The sequence below is a fragment of the Poecilia reticulata genome, chromosome 21, assembly GCF_904066995.2.
Source record: "Poecilia reticulata chromosome 21, P_reticulata-male-v2, whole genome shotgun sequence".
Lineage (NCBI taxonomy): Eukaryota > Metazoa > Chordata > Actinopteri > Cyprinodontiformes > Poeciliidae > Poecilia > Poecilia reticulata.
This window is the reverse complement of record NC_088850.1, coordinates 6,795,442-6,816,680: the sequence shown is the minus strand read 5'-3', so window position 1 is coordinate 6,816,680 and position 21,239 is coordinate 6,795,442. Positions and strand designations below refer to the sequence as shown.

At 37.0% G+C, this 21,239-nt stretch overlaps 1 protein-coding gene across 8 annotated transcripts in view; it reads right to left on the bottom strand.

The window, feature by feature from the left end:
- Positions 1–21,239, bottom strand: part of LOC103457355 (regulator of G-protein signaling 6-like) — a 79,570-nt gene that overhangs the window by 4,053 nt on the left and 54,278 nt on the right. For all 8 annotated transcript variants that reach the window (XM_081602479.1, XM_081602477.1, XM_081602480.1 and 5 more), the window contains 13 exons: positions 18,065–18,161; positions 15,780–15,830; positions 14,996–15,102; positions 13,562–13,613; positions 10,641–10,705; positions 10,450–10,526; positions 9,625–9,706; positions 9,407–9,481; positions 8,953–9,054; positions 8,720–8,781; positions 7,763–7,873; positions 5,658–5,783; positions 856–1,042 (listed from right to left, as the gene is read on the bottom strand). In XM_081602479.1, the coding sequence (XP_081458605.1) occupies positions 856–1,042; positions 5,658–5,783; positions 7,763–7,873; positions 8,720–8,781; positions 8,953–9,054; positions 9,407–9,481; positions 9,625–9,706; positions 10,450–10,526; positions 10,641–10,705; positions 13,562–13,613; positions 14,996–15,102; positions 15,780–15,830; positions 18,065–18,161 (1,194 nt within the window). The remainder of the gene's footprint in view (positions 1–855; positions 1,043–5,657; positions 5,784–7,762; positions 7,874–8,719; positions 8,782–8,952; positions 9,055–9,406; positions 9,482–9,624; positions 9,707–10,449; positions 10,527–10,640; positions 10,706–13,561; positions 13,614–14,995; positions 15,103–15,779; positions 15,831–18,064; positions 18,162–21,239) is intronic.

Here is a 21,239-nt window from a genome sequence, read left to right as displayed (position 1 = left end):
TAAAAAAAAAAAAAAAAACAGGAAACAGAGAGTGAAGGAAAATATCTTTACCACAAACTCCGGTGTGGGTAATAAACCACTGTCTGACTCCGAGCAAATAACTAAACAAGAAACAAAACTGGACAAGTCAGAAGAGAAATTTAACAGGATTTCTGCAGGGTAAAGAAGGTTTCAATGCACTGCCAAGCAAGCAGTAGAGCAAACCTGTTCTTTATTAAAGTCTTTCTTTATGTATCTGTAGCATGAAATGAAATTTTATAGATAACCTCAAATATCTCTCCCCACCCCTTTCTCAGAAAGGCATATTCTCTAGAAATTACTGCAGAATACAAACTGAAATTCATTAATTCTGGTGAAGCATGCAAGAAAGACAAATCAGACAATGTTGAAGAAAGTATCTTTTGAAAACACATCTGACATGAATCATTTGAACAAATCTATTTTAAGTATATTACAAAAGCCATTAAGATCACACGACCTTTCAGATCCACTTTTGTCCTATTTGAAATATGTATTTTTATAAAGAATCCAGAGCCACTGCTCAACATTGTTAAATGTAAACTAAAGTCTGCTTTACCAGACATGCTGAAAAGTCACAAATCGACATTCTCATGCTCTGATTTACATCAGTATGCAGAAGAACTCAGTCTCAACTATCAGTAGATCAATTGGCTTGATGAGTTTTTCTGTCCTTTGCTGCACAGGAACATGAGAGAAGCTCACTTTAAAAAACTTTACAATGAGTAATGCACCTTGTTTACATGATATTATTTGTTTTATTTATCTGGTTAATGTGCCACTTCCAAAACCAGTAAATATTGTGTGTGTTTTACAAGTTTTCTGTTTCCTTCCTACCTGGGCGTCCTCATAGCTGTACCGCCCAGGGTCCTTCAGGTTCTGGCTGGTGATTTCATAGCTATGCGAGTCCAGGTTGATGGAGCTGGGTGCGCCCTCTGCCAGAAACTCGGCCCAGATGTCCTGCACCCTCTGCGCAACATCCTGCTGGGGAACCTTCTTCAGGCCCTGCACTGCCAGCCAGAACCTGCAATGCAAATCACAAAAGACGGAGAGGATAATTTGGTCAAGTTTATTTATTTTATCGTCATCTTAAAGCTGCTTTTGACAGATGAACAAAAGTTTGTACTTTTTTCAAATCCAAAGTGAAGACCAAGCGGAATAGAAGATGCTAATCATCAACTACTTGAACTCTTTAATCAAAAGTAAAGTTTTTTTCCTCCTATTAATCTGTATTTCTTCCTGAAGTGATTGGTTGCTATAAGTCATGAAAGTCCTTTACTTCAAATCTGAACAAATGAAACGGTAAACCCCACATGTGAACTAAACAAATGTTTCGAGTGATTTATGAGTGTGTCCTTGTTGTTGCCTTTGTGTTCTCCGAGTAGCAAACTGGGCATTTCAAGGGTGAGCAACTTAACACTTTGTCTTGCTCTGCATTCGCTTGTTAGTCACCATCAGCCTTTGCCTCTTCACCCGGTGGTTGTTGTGTTGAACCTTATTCATTTAATGCTTTGCTCTAAACCGAAGCTCAGAAAGTCGATTTAAACTCCTGTCGAGCTCTGGATGTGCTTTAATGCGCTTTGTGAGGTTGTTCTCTCGGGAGAACTTTTATATTAAATCTTGAGACCGAGTCAGGTCTACATCGCTTTCATTTAGGCGATTGGTGTTTATTGTGTGTTTTAGGCTTTAGAGCTGCTGCTGCTGCTGCAACCAGACATATTGGTCAGGTGAAAAAAGTGGAAAAGGGGAGTTATATAAAAGCATTCATGGATATGAAGGAGTCTTCATAAATCCTCATGACTGTTATTTATTGTCATCTGGTAAATAATGAGACTTAATTTACATTTAATGCAAGTTTTAATTGAACTTTGCATTAAAAGTGTCATTATTTACTGAATAATGCAAAGTTGACACTTTCAATGAACTTTTAGTGCACATTTGCATTATTTACCAATGACTCTGAATGACTCTTCATGAACATTTATGAAGAGTCATTCATGTTCATGACATGTGTTATGTTTTTGACAGTCTCATGTCAGTTGTTTGCACACCCCTTTAAATAAAGTTACCAAGCATTTAAATGTAATTCTAACAGAATTTCTGTCATGATTTGTTTTAGGCCTCTTGCTTTTAAATGTGTTTTTGTAATGTATTTAATTTAGAATATACTTAGAGATGCCTGAAAACAATTTGCAGATCACTGGTCAGCCACTTTGAAGTTTGATGAGAATTATGAAATGAATTATTTGATATGAAAAAGCTCCAGTGCCAAATAACCCTTTAGTCTGGATGATACTGCAGTGTGAAGACTCAAATTTAACTATTAGAATCAATAAGGTGTCTAATTCAAATACATTTTATTTATAAAGCACTTTTTTTTTAAAAACTGACATTTTCCCAAAGTGCTGTATAAAGCAAAGACAAAATAAAGAACAAAAATCAAATTACAAACAGACAATAAAAAACAACAATTCACGCTGGGTCAAAAAAAGCTGTTGCAAAACAAGATGCATTTCATAAGAGACTTATAAACAGGAAGTGAAGATGCCCATCTGATATTCAAAGGCATAAAGTTAAGAAGCAACAACAGGAAAAAAAGAAAATCAATCTCTTCTCAATTTCCGCCTCGTTTTGGGAACAACTAAAAGCAGCTGGTCAGACAATCCAAGGACTTAGAAATTAACTCTGTAATATAAAGGAAGCCAGTGAAAGGAGGACATGACAAGTGAGGTTAAAATAGAGGCAGCAACATTTTGAGCAACCTGAAGACGTGATGCTTGACTGAAACCAACAAGGTGCATTGTAACAGTCAGGCCATCTTGAAATAAATGCAGGTATTTTTATCCAAAAGTCCTGCTGCAACAAAACTGGCTTAACATAAAGCCAGAGGAAGGACAGATTTAAGGAAACTGTACCGTATTACGCCATAACATGACTGGTTCATTCAGGCTGCAAGAACGTGAGAATGAGCTGGATTTTTAGAAGATAAGCAGAAGGTTGGAACAAAGGTTAGTTGCTCTGTTATGTCATTTTGAGCTTTCAACCTCTGTCTGCATTGGAACATGGTAGATTCTGAAACACTGGCAGCCTTTTAGACATGTCAGTGTTGAGGTAAGGATCTGTATTCTCTCTTAAAACATGGACATGTCTGTCTTTGTAATGCCAGCTGCACTCATTTCTACTGTAAAATGTCAAAGAACTTTACAATGATTTTGTCTTTGTTTTAAAATATGAATACTATTTCTCATGCTCCTCAAGGTCACTTCAACACCTATTAAAAATAATGAAGGACTGCTCACAACAGGAAGGCTGGGAAAAAGGTTTTCGATTCAGTTCTTAGATTTATGTTATAGTTCAGAAAGAAAAATCAAAGTTGGCCCAAGTCCATATGGGAAGTTCAGAACTTTATTAAAAAAAATAAATCAGTCGCAGATTCTGGTTACTGCATCTTAAATAGTACTCCTACAAGTTATCTTTAATTAAAATGTTTTGGATAATCTTCACTTTCCTCAAGCTAAAAGCAGTTGTATAACAGTAAATTGTACATCACAAGAGAACGCTATATTTTCATTAGCTTGTTTTTTTTTTTAAAAACAAACTAAGTTTGCTCATTTAGACTAATCAGTTAAAGATATAACATGAGAACAAATGTGTTTAGAACATATATATATATTTTTTTAAAACTTCCACAAACTTCCAAGCAATTAAGACCGTTAATCAGCTGCTGTATCTCAAAGCCACAGGAAGACTACCTCTAACATCATTTCTTTGTCCCCATTGATCTGTGGACTGCCTTAGCAATATAGAGAGAAACACCTCTGGGGTCTACTTTTCTGATTCACTCTCAGTTTCTCCAGAAATGCTCCAAAAGCTCCCTCATAAAACCAAACACAATTAAGGGTTTAGAGGCTGGAGTCTGAATTCTTGTGGGACAGCTGATGGTTGAACAGGTCTACATCGCTCCTCTCCATCTTGCTGTGTGTGCATCTCTGTGTTTCATCAGGCTCAGAGGCATCAACATCCTCGGCTGGAGTAGTCCATCTCTACCACTCCTTCCCTCCAACCAACAGTACAAAAACACAAACATTTATTGCTGCTGTGAGCATGAAAGGCAAAGCGTTGTTGTGTGTAAATCTTTATGCCTAAACGAGGGATGAATTTCATATTTTCTCTACAAATCAATAAACAGCTACTCTGAAATTAACACATTCATTAACGTGGAGGTGAAGACACACTTGCAATGGGAAAAAAAACAACTAACAGCACAATCTTAATGCCATGCCAATGTACAAAAACGGTATGAAAAAATGAGCTCTACTTCAGTGTTTCCACTGTACTTCAGCAAGGAGCTGCTCTTCAGATGACGAGGTAAGCTCCAGCTATCCTGGAGCTTCAAGATATTTAGAGAGGTCGATTTTTAAATACAGAAGAATGCAACAAGGATTATTCACAATTGGGGACTGAAGACAATTATCCATTGTCCCAAGAGTGTGTGTTCACACCAACATTATGGGAACATTTTAACAAGCGGCACAACCATTGGTCATGTAAACCAGACAGTATGTCAATACAAGCAACTTCTACTGTAAAATAGGGCTGTAGTGATACTATAATCTCACGCTACGATACACAATATTCTGCTCACGATATGCAGCAAACGATACAATTCAATACACTTTTGCGATTTTTTTTTTTTCCTGAAAGATTTTAGAGGGACAGAGTGATTTTAGTGACATTTTGTGACTGTTATAGAGTTGGATTGAATTAACCTAACTGAAAACTGATTCACAATACCTGGCTCTGGTTGGACATGGACACAGACTTAAAGTCGACAGCTGGACAAAATGAATCAAAGTGGTGAGAAAACATGTTTCTTTTAATTGAAACAGTACAAACTGTAGCTTACATGCATTTGTAAAGTAAATAAAGTGGTAAATAAAGTGCACCAAGTACCCTTCTCTAAATAGCTTGATACCTTTTTAACCTTGACACTTAACATCTGAAGAAATCACTCTAAGCCTGATGACCTAATCACTCTCCCAGTGAAGCAAGCAGTGAGTGAGCCAGGTGACAGTTGGATGTTACGATACTTGCAGATGAATATTGATTTTCTTCTAGGAAAGAAAATATCGATATATATCGCAAAATCAATATTATTGTACAGCCCTACTGTAAACTCGATCAACTTAGTGATTAAATTCATCATAGATGACTGTAAATGTAATCAAACCTCTCTCATACCTGAAGCCTGACAAAATTTCATCTTTCAAGACAATGATCCAATCAAAGTAAAAGCAGAATATCATCAGCATAGTGTATTAATGGTTCACCAAAGATTTCAATCACTACCTTGATTTGCAAATTATTAATATTTAATCACAATAAAGCTCAACTAAATTACATTTGTAAATAAAGCTGAGCCACAAATTTCTTACCAACAGCAGGAAATTATTGTACAAAACAGTAAATAGAAATGTTAAATCAATGGATATAACTTTGAAATGATACGTTTCTTTTGCACATTTAGGTTCATGTTTTTCAACAACTTGTAATGCTCAACTAGAAAAAGGATGACAAGGTTCTGAAAGACTGAAAGGTTGAAACATGTCCATTCATCCCAAGTTTCTGTTTTGACTCACCTCAGGTTTTCTGAGCTAAACTCTGACTCTAGAAACTTGAGGAACAGATCCTGTCCTGCTGGATCCTTCAGAGCCTCCTCCAGGGAGAAACCCCACTTCTTCACCCTCTGCTGACTCGGTTCTTTGCTAGGAGAGACAAGAGAGGGAGGAGAGAAAATGAAAATAGTTTAAAGAATTTTTCAACCTTAAAAAAAACCAGATTAATAATAAAGTGGGGTACAGAAGAAGAAGATATCTGACAGAAAAGGTTGAGTGTTGGGTATTCGGAAAAAAATCCAAGCTAAAAAATGTGTGTCTGTGTTGTGACAAAGGTTTGATGGAATATTAGTGACTGCAAAGCTCCACATGACAACGTTCATCAGGAATCACATTGCTTAGATTTCTACATGGAACACAATCTCCTGTGCCGAATTTTAATCGATTCGGATGAATTATTAAGATGCATTAGGTTTCATGATTATGTGTCTGCTCTAATTAATTCCTTCATTATTCAGTGAGGCCAGGAGTTCAGAGCGCAGTTCAACTTGTTGAGAGTAATGTTGACTCGCTACATTTCCTGTGTCTTTCATTAATAATTCAGCAAACTATCAGTAGCATCACATGGTTTTGTGAATTTCTGGAACAGAAAGCTGATAAATCAGATGAAGCAACAATGAAACAAGAGAGTCTAGATTGAAAACAGGTAAAAAAAATTATCTGTTGCAACAGTCATTGGTTAAATTCAGCTGTCATTAATATCTATGGACGGATAGTAAATACATAGAAGCAATTGACTGCCTTTTATTTCAAGTGTGAGATTCATTAGTTTATCTAATGCTATTCTTGGTACAGTAGGTATTGTGCTATTCATGGCTGCACATACATTGAATTTCAATACAGAACAAACTCTGTACTCTAGTTGCTTGTTGCCTGTTCTGCTCTAGATAGTAGGTAAGTTACCGTATTTTCCGCACTATAAGGCGCACCTAAAAACCTTCAATTTCCTCAAATGCCGACAGTGCGCCTTATAACCCGGTGCGCCTTATATATGGACCAATATTGAGCCACAACAGGTCTAGCAACTACGGTAAGCAGCCGCCGACTTCATTTTCCCCCGTAGAAGAAGAAGCGCGCGGTTCATGCTGGGATAGTTGTCAGAACGCTGGTTTGTTAATAAAGTTTGATAATACATTTAAAGCCAGGGGGGGAGGGGCGAGGGAAGAGAGACAGAGACTGCGGCGGCAACGTGTCGGTTGGTCTGTGTTACCCAGAAAGCAGTTGGGCACAATATCACAACACCAACACCGTGAGTGAATCAATGACTGGGGCAGACTACTATATAAAGCACTCGGGTCCACTTCTTTACAATGTGGATGTGTAATAATAGAGTACAGAACAAATTGGCAACCCAAACTGTAGCGTCTATTCTATGTGCCTTGTATATGAAAATAGGCCATTCATTGAAGGTGCGCCTTATAATCCGCAGCGCCTTATAGTGCGGAAAATACGGTACTCCAACGTGACATTGTTCAGCTACATCAAGACAATCTGAGGTTTTCACCCCCTCAGGTATTTTGCCTTTTATCCTGCAATTCAGTCATGTTCAATAAAATACACAAATAGCATTTGATGAATTGAAAAAGCAAAAATGCAACATAATTTTTTTTTTTTTTTTTTTTACAGGTGCTGTACATTCATCAAAGGTTTACAGTGGTAAAAGAGGCGCACAAATCTATCATTTCAAACAAAGGCTTTATGCCTTTCCCTAGGTTTTTGATTATGGCTTTAAGAGCTCCAATACCTTAATTCTGATTTTTTATTCTTTTGAAAAAACAGTTTAACATAGAAACTCCACATGTGTGAGATGGTTTGAATGCCAAAGCAGCTAAAAATATTTTAAATGACTTAAAAAAATGGTGACAAGTTACTTTTTTAGTATTAGGAGCTCTGTCTAATTCATTTTGAGTTATCATAAACAAATAGTTCAGTTTCAATTCTTTTGGTGAATTTAATACCTAAATTTAAACATCTGAATATGAAACATACAGATGTATTAAACAGTTTTTTCCAAGTTTCTGTGAATAGTAAATGGCTTTAAGCAAAATCTGATGTTTCTGCTTTTGTACCTCATCTCCAGGTCCCACAGGGTGGGGTCATCACTGGTCCAAGGATTAGATGGTTCTGGTGTGGTTACAAACGGGTCATACTCCATGAACTGCTCTGTGTAGGTCATCAGGCTGGTGTACAAAAACACACATGGATTAACACAAAAAGATGAGACCATAAAACACTGATACAGTTACTAAACTCCTGCTATGTTATGTTATGTCATATTTGGCAAGACACTAAAATCAAATCTTGAACTCCTTCCTTAAAAAGCCTTTATGTACATATGTACAAACGTGGATGTTATTTTAATGAATTACAGTTAAAAGAGGAAGTCAGGCCACGTTTTTAATGCAGATGTAAAACACAGTCGTGTCATTTGAAGAAAAATGAAAATAAATAGAAAATGTACAAGAATCTCTGATGGCACTCCTCTGTTATCAACTATTTATGAAAAAAATAACTTCACAAAGTAATAATGACTACTGAATAAGAGTCCGTCTTGTGTCACTGTAACCAACCCATTCTGGATATTCTAACAATTTTCTCTAAAATCAAGGCAAGCTGTATTAGAAAAAAACATTTAGCTTTCAAAACTGAATTCTGAATTCGCAAATTAATTGTGGAAGCAGAAGTAACACCATTAGAGATGTAGTAGCAGTCTCTAACTTTTATCCCACAAGTGTCATAAACACTTCTAAAGGTTTATTTTCTCCCTCTTTTTACTGCACATAACTGCAGTCACCAAAGGATGAGCTGGAGCATCAACATTTTAAATGATCTCTAGTCCTGTTGTAGCAGAAGAAAATAGCATATGCTCAATGAATACAAATATTCAGGAAAAAAAAGAAAAACTTACTAAAACTGGCTCCCTACTGAAGAAAGCTGAAGTCGCCTTGAAACTGCAGACTGTAAAAACCTGGCTAAGCTCTTTAATATCCGTTTTCATTGTGTCTGTGAGGTGTACGTTTCTTTACCTTTCAGCAACTTTGGACATTTTCAAACAGTGACGATCGAGCTGGGTGTTCAGAAATAAGATCTGTAAAGAAAAAGTTCTATTTATTTGTATGATTAATACCCAACATGTTTTCGATTTTGTTGGCAGGGACCATCTCTGGTTTCTGTTACCGTTTCATGAAACACAACACTTGCTGTGATAAAAAGCCACGTATCCATTACATCACCAACACCACTTTGCAGAAATTCTTACCTCTTTTTCTACATCCTCTTTCGTCCCTTTTCGGCAGTGGTGTAACGAAGTGTGTATGGGACTCTGTGACTGTGTTCCCTCCTCCACCACACCGTACACTGACTGGATCATATAAAAAAAAAACATCAGACAGCTAAGCAGGTTATTTGATTAATTGTGCACTTGAGTGTTCTCACATTGTTAGTGGGGTATTGTTTACATAAATGCCGTCTTGGGCTAGCACCACTTAAAAATTTAAAGATTTTGCTAAAAAGCAGAAAGATCATCAAAAATCAACATGTACACCATCTGATTTGAGCTCTGTTTGAATTGCACCACCAAACAGCTTTGGTTCCAGGAACAATATCAAAATGCAGGAAATGATCTTTGGTCACAGAGTGGGCACATGCAAAAAACTACAATTTAACTAAAATTTATCAGAAGTATTTGTGTGTAAAGACGCTTTACTTCATACCTTCTTAACTCGATGAGGATTCTTCATGCGTCTGCATTTCCTTATGTCCATTTCTGTGGTGTTAACACATCCAGGCTGAAGGAAAATAAACATAAAATATTGTTTTCTGTCAATACGGGCAGTACATGCAGCGCCTGAGGAGTTTCTGCAATGATACAGTGTGAAGTTTGTAATTGGAGTCTGCAGATAATGGATAAGTTGGTCAAAAGAAGATTCACCACTGGTCTGTGGACGTCCCAGAAGGCTCTCTCCTGGCTGTCAAGGATCTTCCTCTCAGTTTTATCCTTTTTTCTGTCGATCCTGAAAGTGAGATGAGACACGGTGGGAAACAAAACTTTCATCTCATCCTCATTCCATCAAAGATTCAAGTCAGAACTCAAGGATATGAAAGTGGTGAGAACAAAGATCCCGACCCCACTTGTCCCTTAGTGGGGTCGGGAGGGTTCCTGGTGCCCATCTCCAGCTAACGTTCCGGGCGAGAGGCGGGGTCACCCTGGACAGGTCACCAGTCTGTCGTAGGGCAACACAGAGACACACAGGACACACAACCATGCACACACACACTCATACCTCGGGGCAATTTGGAGAGGCCAATTAACCTAACAGTCATGTTTTTGGACTGTGGGAGGAAACCGGAGTACTCGGAGAAAACCCACGCATGCACAGGGAGAACATGCAAACTCCATGCAGAAAGACCCCAGGCCGGGAATCGAACCCAGAACCTTCTTGTTGCAAGGCAACTTCTCTACCAACTGCGCCACTGTGCAGATAGTTTTAGTTATATTTGAAGAGAAAACAGCTCAAAATTATTTGATAAAATCTGTCAAATTGTCCGACCTTTGGCACAACTTGGGAAAATATCTGTTTTTTACCTTCATGCTAAGTGGGTAAATGTATTTCCTATTGTGTTTTTTGTCAGTACGGATAAATTGTGAAAATACTTAATTTCTTCTTGCTCCTAATCTCCATTTGTCTATCTCTACTGTAAATAACTCAAGTTCATGCATGTTATAATCATGTGCCGACTTGGTGACAAAACTTACTTGACCTGCGCCTCAGCCTGCATGTAGATAAACTCCCACTTTCTTGCAAAAGCCCTCTGTAGTCTGGCCAAGTTCTCCTGTTGGGAATAAATAATAAAACCAAGATTCAAACTCTGAGGGGTGAAGCCCACCTGCCTAAAGGTTGCTCAAAACAAAGTAGTTATAACTTAAAGGAGCATTTCTGCACTTACTGCCTCATAATCTGCCAGCTCCAGCCTCGTCTTATTCTGCATGGTCCGCTTGCACAGGTAGATGGCTGAGAAAAGAGGGTTTAAAACCAGGAATGTATCAGTAGAACATCCACATAATCCTTCAGCTCATGTGTGTCCTATTATCAGTGTAGACTTATGGCTCATGAGCGCCTTTTCTCACCAATAGATGAGCAGAGAATTATCAGTGTGAAAGTGTTTGACGATTTTTGTGATTATTAGGATGTGAAGATACTCTAAAAGCTTAAACCGTGATCCAAAGCCATGAACCATGTGACATGGTGCAGGAGGTGAAACGGAGATTGAAAATTGGTCCTCTTCAAAACACAGAAGTGCTGGCCGTGTCTCAGTGTTTTTCAGTAAACATTTCTTTGTATTTACATTTAGATTTGCTATTAAATAATTTATAGGTATGTATATTAAAACAAATTAAGTTGGAAACTTTTTATTCTACCTGTATTATATATAGATTTTTACCAATAATAAGAAATATTGGTACTATGACAACACAATAAAATATATCTTCAACTACCATTAAAAAAAACAATGTTCACAACATTTATTTATTAAAAGCTCTGCTCACATTTCTTATTTCACCACATATCTATGGTTGTCCTAAACATCCCTTCCAGCAGCTGCACTCGACCTTAGTAACTTTTTCTATTTGCAAACATTTAGCCTGAAGCAAAGAGTTAACTGAGCAAACAAGAGAATCGTTATTCATGTTTCTGTGAAATTACAAGCATTTAATTACATAAATGATGTTAACACATTTAACTTTTCCTTTAGCCAACTTTTCTGCCATTCTTTACCACAATGCTGTTAAGGTCAGCATAGCAGGTTTAGCATTAAAATGACTTGAATCTTCAACAGGTTTTTAGCTGTTGTCAGTAAAACGGAAACAACTACTTTTATTTTGGTTGCATATATTAAAAAGTTACGTCTTCAGTGATTTAAGTGATTAAAGCAGTTTTTAAAAGCTGTTTAAAAACAAATTTTGAGAACATTTCCATGGAAATAAAGCCTAAAAAACATATGAAATCAGATTGATAATTAACCTGGACAAATCCATTGCAGACTACCTCTAAATGGGGTCCTGATGCTCTAAATGCAACCTTAATACATCTTGAGTGGGGTTGGATCTTTATTTAGCACGTCCCAGTTGTGATTATCCGTGATGCATGTAGTTTCTAATTTGATAAGTCTTAACTAGCCTTTAAAATACATTCAAGCAAAATGTAATTTAAGGATCATGAAGCAACTGTAGAAGCAGCCAGATGCTCAAGTTACAACAACACAAAACAAATATCCTGATAGGCTAATTAGAAACATCTTTATAAAAATGAAACATTTTAAAACTGCGCCACGATGTACCGTATTTTCCGGACTATAGAGCGTGCCATACAATGCGCTGCACCTACAAATAAAATAATAAATAAATGGAAACGTGTGTGTATATATAAGCCGCACCGGGATATAAGTGTCTCATATCTCCGCCGCTCTCAAGGACACAGCAGAGGGCCGCGTCCTTAACCCTTTTGGTACTATAATTATAAAGGTCCGTATGAGTATCTTTTTACATTTTTGGATGCTGCAGAGTCATTATTAGGAGCATTCCAATGTTCTTTACATCAATAAAATCCTTATAATCCCTATTTTCCAGGTTTGTATGCCATTAATAAATGTGCTATTAAGGGCGCAGCCCTCAGTCTCCAACGCCGAACCATGGATCCCTTCACGCAGAGTTTACTTGCAGCAGCTCTATGTACTGCTAGATCAATAGCCTTCAACTTAAAAGCTGCGTCATATGAGTTTGAAAAAATTTCTCCGTGGTGCCTGCTGCTAGCATAAAAGCATAAATGAAAATTAGCTCTTCTTTGATTTCCAATTTTGACTTCCAATGAATCACTTCCTGCTAGAGAGCCCCCTGGCGGTTGAAGAAAAATCAACAGAAAAGCCGCACCGGGCTGTAAGCCGCATGGTTCAAAGTGTAGGAAAAAAAGTAGTGGCTGATAGTCCGAAAAATACGGTATGTTTGTTAAAGTTTATCCACACTTAAATTAGCTACAGTTTAGAAAGACAAATGCAGATTTGGATATATAAAGTACTACTTTGTACTGCTCTACCACATAAAAAGCTAATACAGTACATTGAAGTTATGGTTATTAAGTGGCAAAATGTAAAAGGCCAATGCTATGAACATTTTTTAGCACTGTACAACCATGTAGAGACTATGCAACAGGAATGTGTGGAAGAGAGGATTGTTTAGTAGGCAGAAGTAGTTCTGCTCTAACCGCTGATCATAGAGAAATGATGGCATCCTGTGAGAGTCAAACTCATTCCTTCTGAAGCTTAAAGCCTAATGAAGCTAAGTGTTTGCATACTAATCAGGACAAACTACATCTGCAGAATATCAGCATTAAAATGCCAAATTTAAAGAAGTACTTCATTAAAATAAACCCTAATTGATCATTTCTTCTGTCTCCACCATTTATTTCAAATATTTAAAAATATTCCAGTGTAACTTTACAAAGTGGTGCAGCAACATTTAACAGCAAAGTATCTTGGGATTGTCTTTCAGGCTTATGATGAGTAAATGTATTTAACATTTTGCTACAATGTTAAAATACCTGGGTTTTAAATTACAGCTAATGAACATATCAAAGTAAAACCGAATCAATCAGATCTAACTTATTCAAAGCAGTGAAGCTCAAGCATTTAGACATCCAACTGAAGTAAAATTAAAATATTTGAAGAATGTTTGAGTCATTTAATGTAGCCAGTCCTTTCTCTAGCAATATGGCCTTTTTGTCACACCTGTAAAAAGTTATGCTAAAAAAATAGCATTACAAGTTTGCATAAAAATCAAATTAAAATTCATTACAATTTAAAGCAATTCTTACCATAATCTGTGTTCTCAGGCTCCCAACAGTTGGATGGCCAGAAATATGGCGCCTAAAGCAAAATAAAAGAAAATCAGTTACCATGTTTTGATCCAGACATTGAGACAATCCAAAAATATTTGGAAAACCAAAGAGATGACAATCACCTTAATTTTTTATTTTTTACTGTGTCATACAGTAATCAGATTTATAAAATACAACAAAATAAATGAAATCTGGGCCAATATGGTGCAAAGAATAACAGGTTGAACTGACTTAAGTATGCGCATGCACCATGTGTTCTTTAAAAAAATCCTGATGGATAACATTGATGTTTTTTGTATGAAAGGTTTGTGAATCTCTTTGCAGGGTGAGACTGTGAGTCTCGTCTCTTGATTTTATTATTATGTGGTTCTTTGTCTTGCGGCTTGTTTGCTTCACTTGAGTCTGTATTGATGTCGTTTATTAATGTTTTTGGCCTCCTCCAACACTGGCTGCTTCTCCACTTCACTTTGAAAGACAAGAATGAAGGTCAAAGCACCGCAGTGCACTGCTGTCTGCTTTAATTAAACTGCTGCTCCTGTTCTCAACAAAGCTCTACAGGAACAAAGAACATGCTTTTCAGAGATAACTCTGATCTTACCTCATGCAGGTTTATAATTGAGGACGTACACAAGTTATTTCCCTTTTGTATCATAAAATTCAAGAAAACAAAACAGGATTTGTGATTTTATTGCCTCCGCCATCTGTGATGGATGAATCAAAATCCATCAAAAACGTGCAACTTCAGATGGAAATGATTGTGCAATTCATTTGAAGCCCCCCCCAAAAAACTTAAGCTCAGACATTAGTTTACTAAAATGCATATCTGCATTGTACAGGTTTTAGTACAACTAATTTGGACTAATGCAACAGAATGGATGAAGTCAGTCATGTGGTTCATGACTGGACTTCCTTTTTTTGCAGTGTTTGCATACATTTATGTTTTCATAAGCAAAAAATGTTAACCTCTTTAAAATATGTTTTTAATAGACAAAACGAGCAATTTTTTACATTTAATTTTGGACTGAGGTATAAAAACTTTGCAACATTTTAGAGAAGTCCTACATATTTTAAATTCAACAAAAACACGACTGCATGGCATCAGACAGTTGCAAACTAATATTTTAATACCTTTGGTGTAATATTTTGTAGATTCTTGCTGTAAAATTATCATGTGTCTAAACTTAAGTGCAATAAGGAATTGTTATTAAATGCAAAGGTTTTCTTGAATGTTCAAAACTTAATATGAGAGTACATCTCAGATGTAAAACTACATTTTTTGCCCTCTTGAATATGCCTTTGTTCTCCTCTTATCTTGTTACTTTTTCTTTGAACAATGACCTTGTTGTTAAGGTTAGCCACATTTCCTCTTTGCTCTCATATTTTCTTTGCATAATTGATCTTCCTTCTCACCTGGAAGCGGTATAAAGTTCCATCATCTTTGAGGCACAGGACGTGATCAGAGATGGGAAAAAAGTATCCCTGAGCTGCAATCAGACTCCCGATGTGCATGGCCTCAGCTGAAAAAAAAAAAAAAGTGTACTAATCAAACAGTTCCTTTGGATCTGAGGCAAAATCTACAAAGGTGGTGATCTCTTAGTGAACACAAAGATAAAGCACAAAAATCTGAACAGTCATTAACAGCTGCAGCTTAAAATAAGAGTCAGACTCCAGGCATCTACAAAGCACTTATTTTAGCTTTCTGCTCTGGGATGTGCTGATTTATTAATCAAAGCTGTGGTCAATTACACAAAAATCATCATCATTACTTTCCTGAATCAGCCATTATCACTAAATAACATTAAACTCTTAACTTCAGGGTTTGTGTGCATTTTAATGATAAAAAGTCTCCATTTGGTTCATTTTCCCCGTTCTTTCAAGCAATTCTTGACGCACAAAAAATAAATGCATTATGAATATGTTACTGCAGAGGACAAGATTTAAGACAAAGCATCTATGGACAAATTGAATTGTTTCCAAAATTATGCTAACTTGGAAAATCCTTTAATATTCCTATGTAAAAACCCCACGACCTAAAGACTAAACCACTTGTGTAATCTGAGCTACAAAAAGATTCTACAAACATTCAAAAGTCCATGAATGTTTTGTGTATTTTAGACATTTCAAATTTGAAGTATTTACATAAACACTATGTGTCACATTGACTATCAACACAAACATCGTTTTGTGAGCATACCTGGATCCTCTATGGACAAATTCTTCATCAGCCATTGTACTATATCTGCACCTGCATAAGAAAATTAAACCATTTGATTTGCATAGTTAAACATAATTTTAAATATTTTTTCTAAAAAGCTAAAGAAAATACAAAAAGAAGCTAAATGAAATACATTTCACTTTGGCTACTTTTGGGAGTTTTGTAATAACCTAAACCAATTTCAGAAGAAGACAAAGGGAGAAAAACATAAAAAGATGAATAATCTTGTTACGTTAACATATTAAGAACAGCAGAAATAATTCCTTAAGATTTCATGCACACTAGATCAATATGTTGTAATATGCATCCCTCACCAAGACAAACCTAAAGCCTAAAAAGCCTCTTTGTTTCTCCTAGAGAGAATTATCTCATTTTTGCTTCCCTGCTGCTCTCCTGAATGAGATGCCGTTTAATTCCCCATCATTCATTAGTTTTCCAGGCTCAGGCACACGGATGCAAACGTTCCAGCTTCTTCTCTACACATTCATCCACTGCTGTGGTAATTGTGTTTATTGATACACTCAGCTCATGGTATATTGGGTAATACATCTTGCATTGAGACAATGACACAGAAAACAGGGAAATGTTGAAAGCTTCTCTTTGTTTCCATTGTTTGCTTAAGATGCTTCGTAGCCTCCCACAATGCATCATTCCTGCGATTTCCAAACATCCTACTGACAAGGTGGCCGACATACATTCCTACAAGCTTTTATATCTGATTTTAAACTGTACACATTTTAACCAGCAACACTCTGACAGCACTGAAGCAGATGAAAGTTGATCGCCTTGCTTAAGGGTCCTTTCATAGTAGGAGGACATTATTCATGCCATTCCTGCTCTTACAGTTTCTTTCCCAAACACTTAATTACATGTTGTCCTCCCACCTTCTCTTCAGATATTTTGCTGTGAAGTAGGTGCAGAGCTTTCACATAATCAGAATGAAATGTAACTAAAGTGAAACAGTGTGTCTCATCTAAACATCTTTCTTTTGTTTGTTGTTGTTGTTGAGATGGTAATTTTTAGTTTCCTTGGTTGAACAGACTCCTTTTCTCTGCTGTGTTTACTGATGTTTACCCTTTATAATCATCATGGCATGTCCAATTTGCTGCCATGTAAAGTACCAGACACATGATGCCATTTCCCTAAACTGCCAGAAACGGCATAGAAACAGGTTTTAGTTTACAGTATGTCTCCTTTGCTTCACATTCGATTTGTTATGTTGCTGCAGCTCAGATTTTGGCAAATTTTCTCTAGAAAATTCAATTCCAAATGGAAATGAAATGTTGGCAAGCAGTGCTCTATGTTAAATCTTCGTTTGGCTGTATGATTAGAAACTCAGGTAGAAAGAAAGTCGGAGGTATAATCGATGGAAGAGATGGTTTGAACTTCTTTCTTTCTGTTCTTTGATTTCGCTCTGCATCCATGAAAACCCCACTTCGACTCCTCTAGGATTCGAGGTTGAAGTTCATGTGGGGGGTTTAAAAACAGTAAGTTGCACATTATAACTGTTCAAAATTTAAAGAGAATGTAAGAGTAAAACTCCTTCCAGCTGCTCAGCATTCAAAACCAGAGGGAACATGCAATGCCTCAGCCAAAAAGATTTAGTTTTGGCCAAAAGGTTCGCCACTTAAGTCAAATTCCTCTAGCCGGTCTTTTAAATAATCATCTTCTAGCCATGGCTTAATCATTTGAGATATTTTCAATAAAAGTAGTGTGAAATCTCAATTATGTCCAATAAATTAATTAGGAACTCAGAAAGCATTTCAGTGAGAAATAGGAAGGTAACCAAAATTTATTTTTAATTTATGTTGGAGTGTGCAAAAAAACGTATTCCTAGAAGGTGTTAATCTTGGCACAAAAATTTAGCATAAGGTTTCCTAGAGTTGAAGAATTTGGCTTTCAGGCAGGTTTAAAGCAGGGCAGTAAGTTGAACTATTCACAGCTGACTTGTGAGTTTTGTAGGAAAAGCCATATTTAAAAAAAATCTTTTATGGTGACCCACTGAAAAATGATAAAACATGTTCCATCTGACAAATTACAGTAAAAAGAGAAAAAGTGGTTTTCTGAAAGCTTTTAAGCTTTCCAGAAAAATAATGCTGAGCTACAGAACTGAGCATTCTGTCGTTTTGTCTGTTCACCAGACACTTACTGTCATCCAGTTATGTATCGCTGCAGGTAATGTTTGTACCACGCAGAGCCTGTCAGTCCAACTCTGTCATTTCTGCCACTTTGCTGCCAAATGCATTCTTCGCTCCATTTCTTACCTGTAACAACACTGGGGATCTTGGTCATGAAACTTTTGACGGTTCTGATGGGCACGCCTTCGGTCTCGTCCTGGATCAGAGTGATGATATCTTCAATCTGAGGAGAAAAACACAGGAGAAACTGAAGGTGAAACAACTAAACATAAACAAACCAAATTTAAAAAAAGAAATAGGATGTTTTAAGTGGGCTACTATTTAATATCACTTAAAGTTAGCTTAAAGTTCAGCCTCACCATGCTGCATGTAAAAACACACAAACAGAATCTACTTCATCAAGTTCTTCATGAAGCGCTGCCAGAATGCTTTTGCTGGGACATTAGTCTCTTTGTTGGTTAGCCATACTCTAATTACAAGTCTGACATAAACATTATTAACACTGTGGTCATAAGGTGTCTGTGAATTGTTAATTCAGTGCACAGGTAATAAGTTCATGATTAGTAGACCAGAAGAAAAGCCGAATATAAGGAGGGAGATGTCTCTCCTGCTGACTTTTGTGATTATGTGAGGGAAAAGAAGCAGCTGCACAAGGAACATTTCTGTCATCGCTTCTTACCATACCAACTTTATTTATAAAGCACTTTAAAACAACCACAGCTGATACAAAGTGCTGTACACTAAAACACAACATAATAAAAAAATAAAAACTCCTAGTTTAAAAACAAAAACGTACAATTTAAAACTAGATCCCGCTGGAGCTGAAAGCCAAGTAAAATGAATGGGTTTTAAGACGAACTTTAAAAGTGGACAGTGAAGGGGCCTCTCTGACCTGCAAAGGCAAGTCGTTCCATAACTTAGGACCCATGACAGAGAAAGCCCTGTCCCCTCTCATATTTGTTGCAAGTCATCTTTGTTTGTGGTCGGTTTAGCTTTCCCACTGAACGACTACAGAACACTGCTACAAGCTCATAAAGAGAGATTTTTCTTCTGTGACCAAAGATTTGATCAAAGATGGATGATGAACGGTGGGAACTCAACTTAAATGAAAGTCGCTTAGTTCACAGTTGACATTAAGCCTTGCTAACTCCTAAATAGGCCATCCAAATTTAATTTGAGGATTGTATTCCCGTTAAAACAATAGCAACATAGACTATCAATACAATATCATATTGATACATGAAGCAGAGTACAGGCAGCTAATGCAAAGCCCAAAACAAAGACACTTGTATTCCTTATGGGACCATTTTTCATTTCACATCTGCAGCATGTCTACCTCTCATATTCATTTGTTGTTTTAGTATCAAGCTCATGAGTCATATACCTTGAGGTTTTTCAATAAAAATAAACATTATCCATTTTTTCCCTTCATCTTTGGATTCATTTAGCTCTATTTAATACAATGATACCTTTCAGCCCATCTCGGCTTTTGAACTGGATTAACTTCTCCAGCATCTGGAGTGTTCATATACAGAGTAAACTGTAACTCAATTGCCTTTGCTCTGAAATGCAACACACTCCTAATTAAATTGGACCTCTCCATTTGGTTACAGAGTACCAGCATTTCATAGCGATAAGCAAACAGAACCATCACACAAACTGATTTGCAGCTTATATCCGTGCATTCTTCTGATATAAGATGGATTTCAGATGAACAGTTCATGCTTGTGGCCCGTTAATGAGCACACTGATGTAGAACAACATCCCCCCCCCCCCACTTTGCACTGAAACAATGAGATGATACTTTGATGTACTTTGGTTTTGATTGCAAGGTTGACACCGCCTCTCTGCACAGATGCTTTTTGTCTGCGTCAGAGAGTGGGAAGTGAGAAGATGGTCGCTTTGGAGACAGCTATCGCAAACTAACACACCACTCAGCAGCTATATTTAAACCCTGAATCAAATGCTGACCTCTGAGGATGAGAAATGGATCTGTGTTTTTTTTTTCCCTCCCTCAAGTGCACTTGATCAAAATAAATTTCATTGGAACAAAAACATGCGCACACTCAGATATGCATACAACAAGCTCTTAATGAGAACACATTCAGATTCACTGGGGTCTCACCAAAGGTTTCTATGGAGTTGTGACCCTTTAAGCTTTAGGGATATAATGTGAAAGTAGGTAAACAGTGGAGTGCGCTGCTATAGACGATTACTGTACAATACATTACACTAACAGAAAACGTGTCATTTTTCCTCATAGCTACAGGGTCTAGCCATGAAAATAGTCACCACTTAAATTTAGCTTTCATAACTGGAAACATGGCTTCTTTATCAGCTGATGTAGACGCCACTTATCCAGGACGTTGCCTTAGCGTACTTTTGCAACCACGTCAGAAGTGTTTTCGTCTGGCAAAACATAAAATTGTAACATTTTTTAATCAAATCTGCTTCCTGTGCCTGTCAGGTCCATGGGGGAAACCAAGATATCCTTATTCTGAGTGATACTTCCCAAATTTATCCCCAGGCCAAAACATTTTTTTTCTCCTCCCAGAGTTTTACATCCACTCTGGAGTCTTCTTCCTTTGGGACATTGCTGGAAAATCTTCAAATAAAAAAGGTGCCATCAGGAGTTTGCTGCTGCTGCTAGTCTGTAGGATCAGTGTGCAGCTCTTTGCATGAGCAGAAATTAAGGTAACTCACAAATGGCTGCCATGACAGATTTGAGGATTTCTCAAATATGCATGAATGACTCAAAGAAAAATGTGTTTGATGGGTGAACATTATAATAATGCTCAGAAATTAAGAAAAAAAAATCCAGGTTATTGGATAGGTAAGTGTTTTACTCCAAGTTTAAACAAGCTAATTTTACCATGAATGATTGACAAGGGCTTGTAGTTATAATTACACTTCAATCAAGGTTTCTTAGCCTGCTAAATACATTTCTCAGGTTTAAAAAAAGGGGTTGTTTACGGAAGAAAAGCTCGAAAGCACATTTTGTTCACTTTTCAACTCGGATGCTTCCAACGGGGGGTGAGATTTAAAAGAAAAGCATTCCACTTTTACCTCTCTGACCGTCAGACTGCTCTCACTCTCCTCGTCTTTTGTTGTCCAAAAAAGAAGCCCAACTGGACAAGCACAGGCTGCTAAACGCTGTGCTTCACAATCAGTGTGATTATAGGATTCTAGGGACCTTGATGGTGAGGGGAGAAATGCTCAAATGACTTTAATGGCTTCTGCTGTCATGACCAATCTATTTCTTTTCCACCAAAACAGCTATGCACAGCGAGCGTGTTGCAAA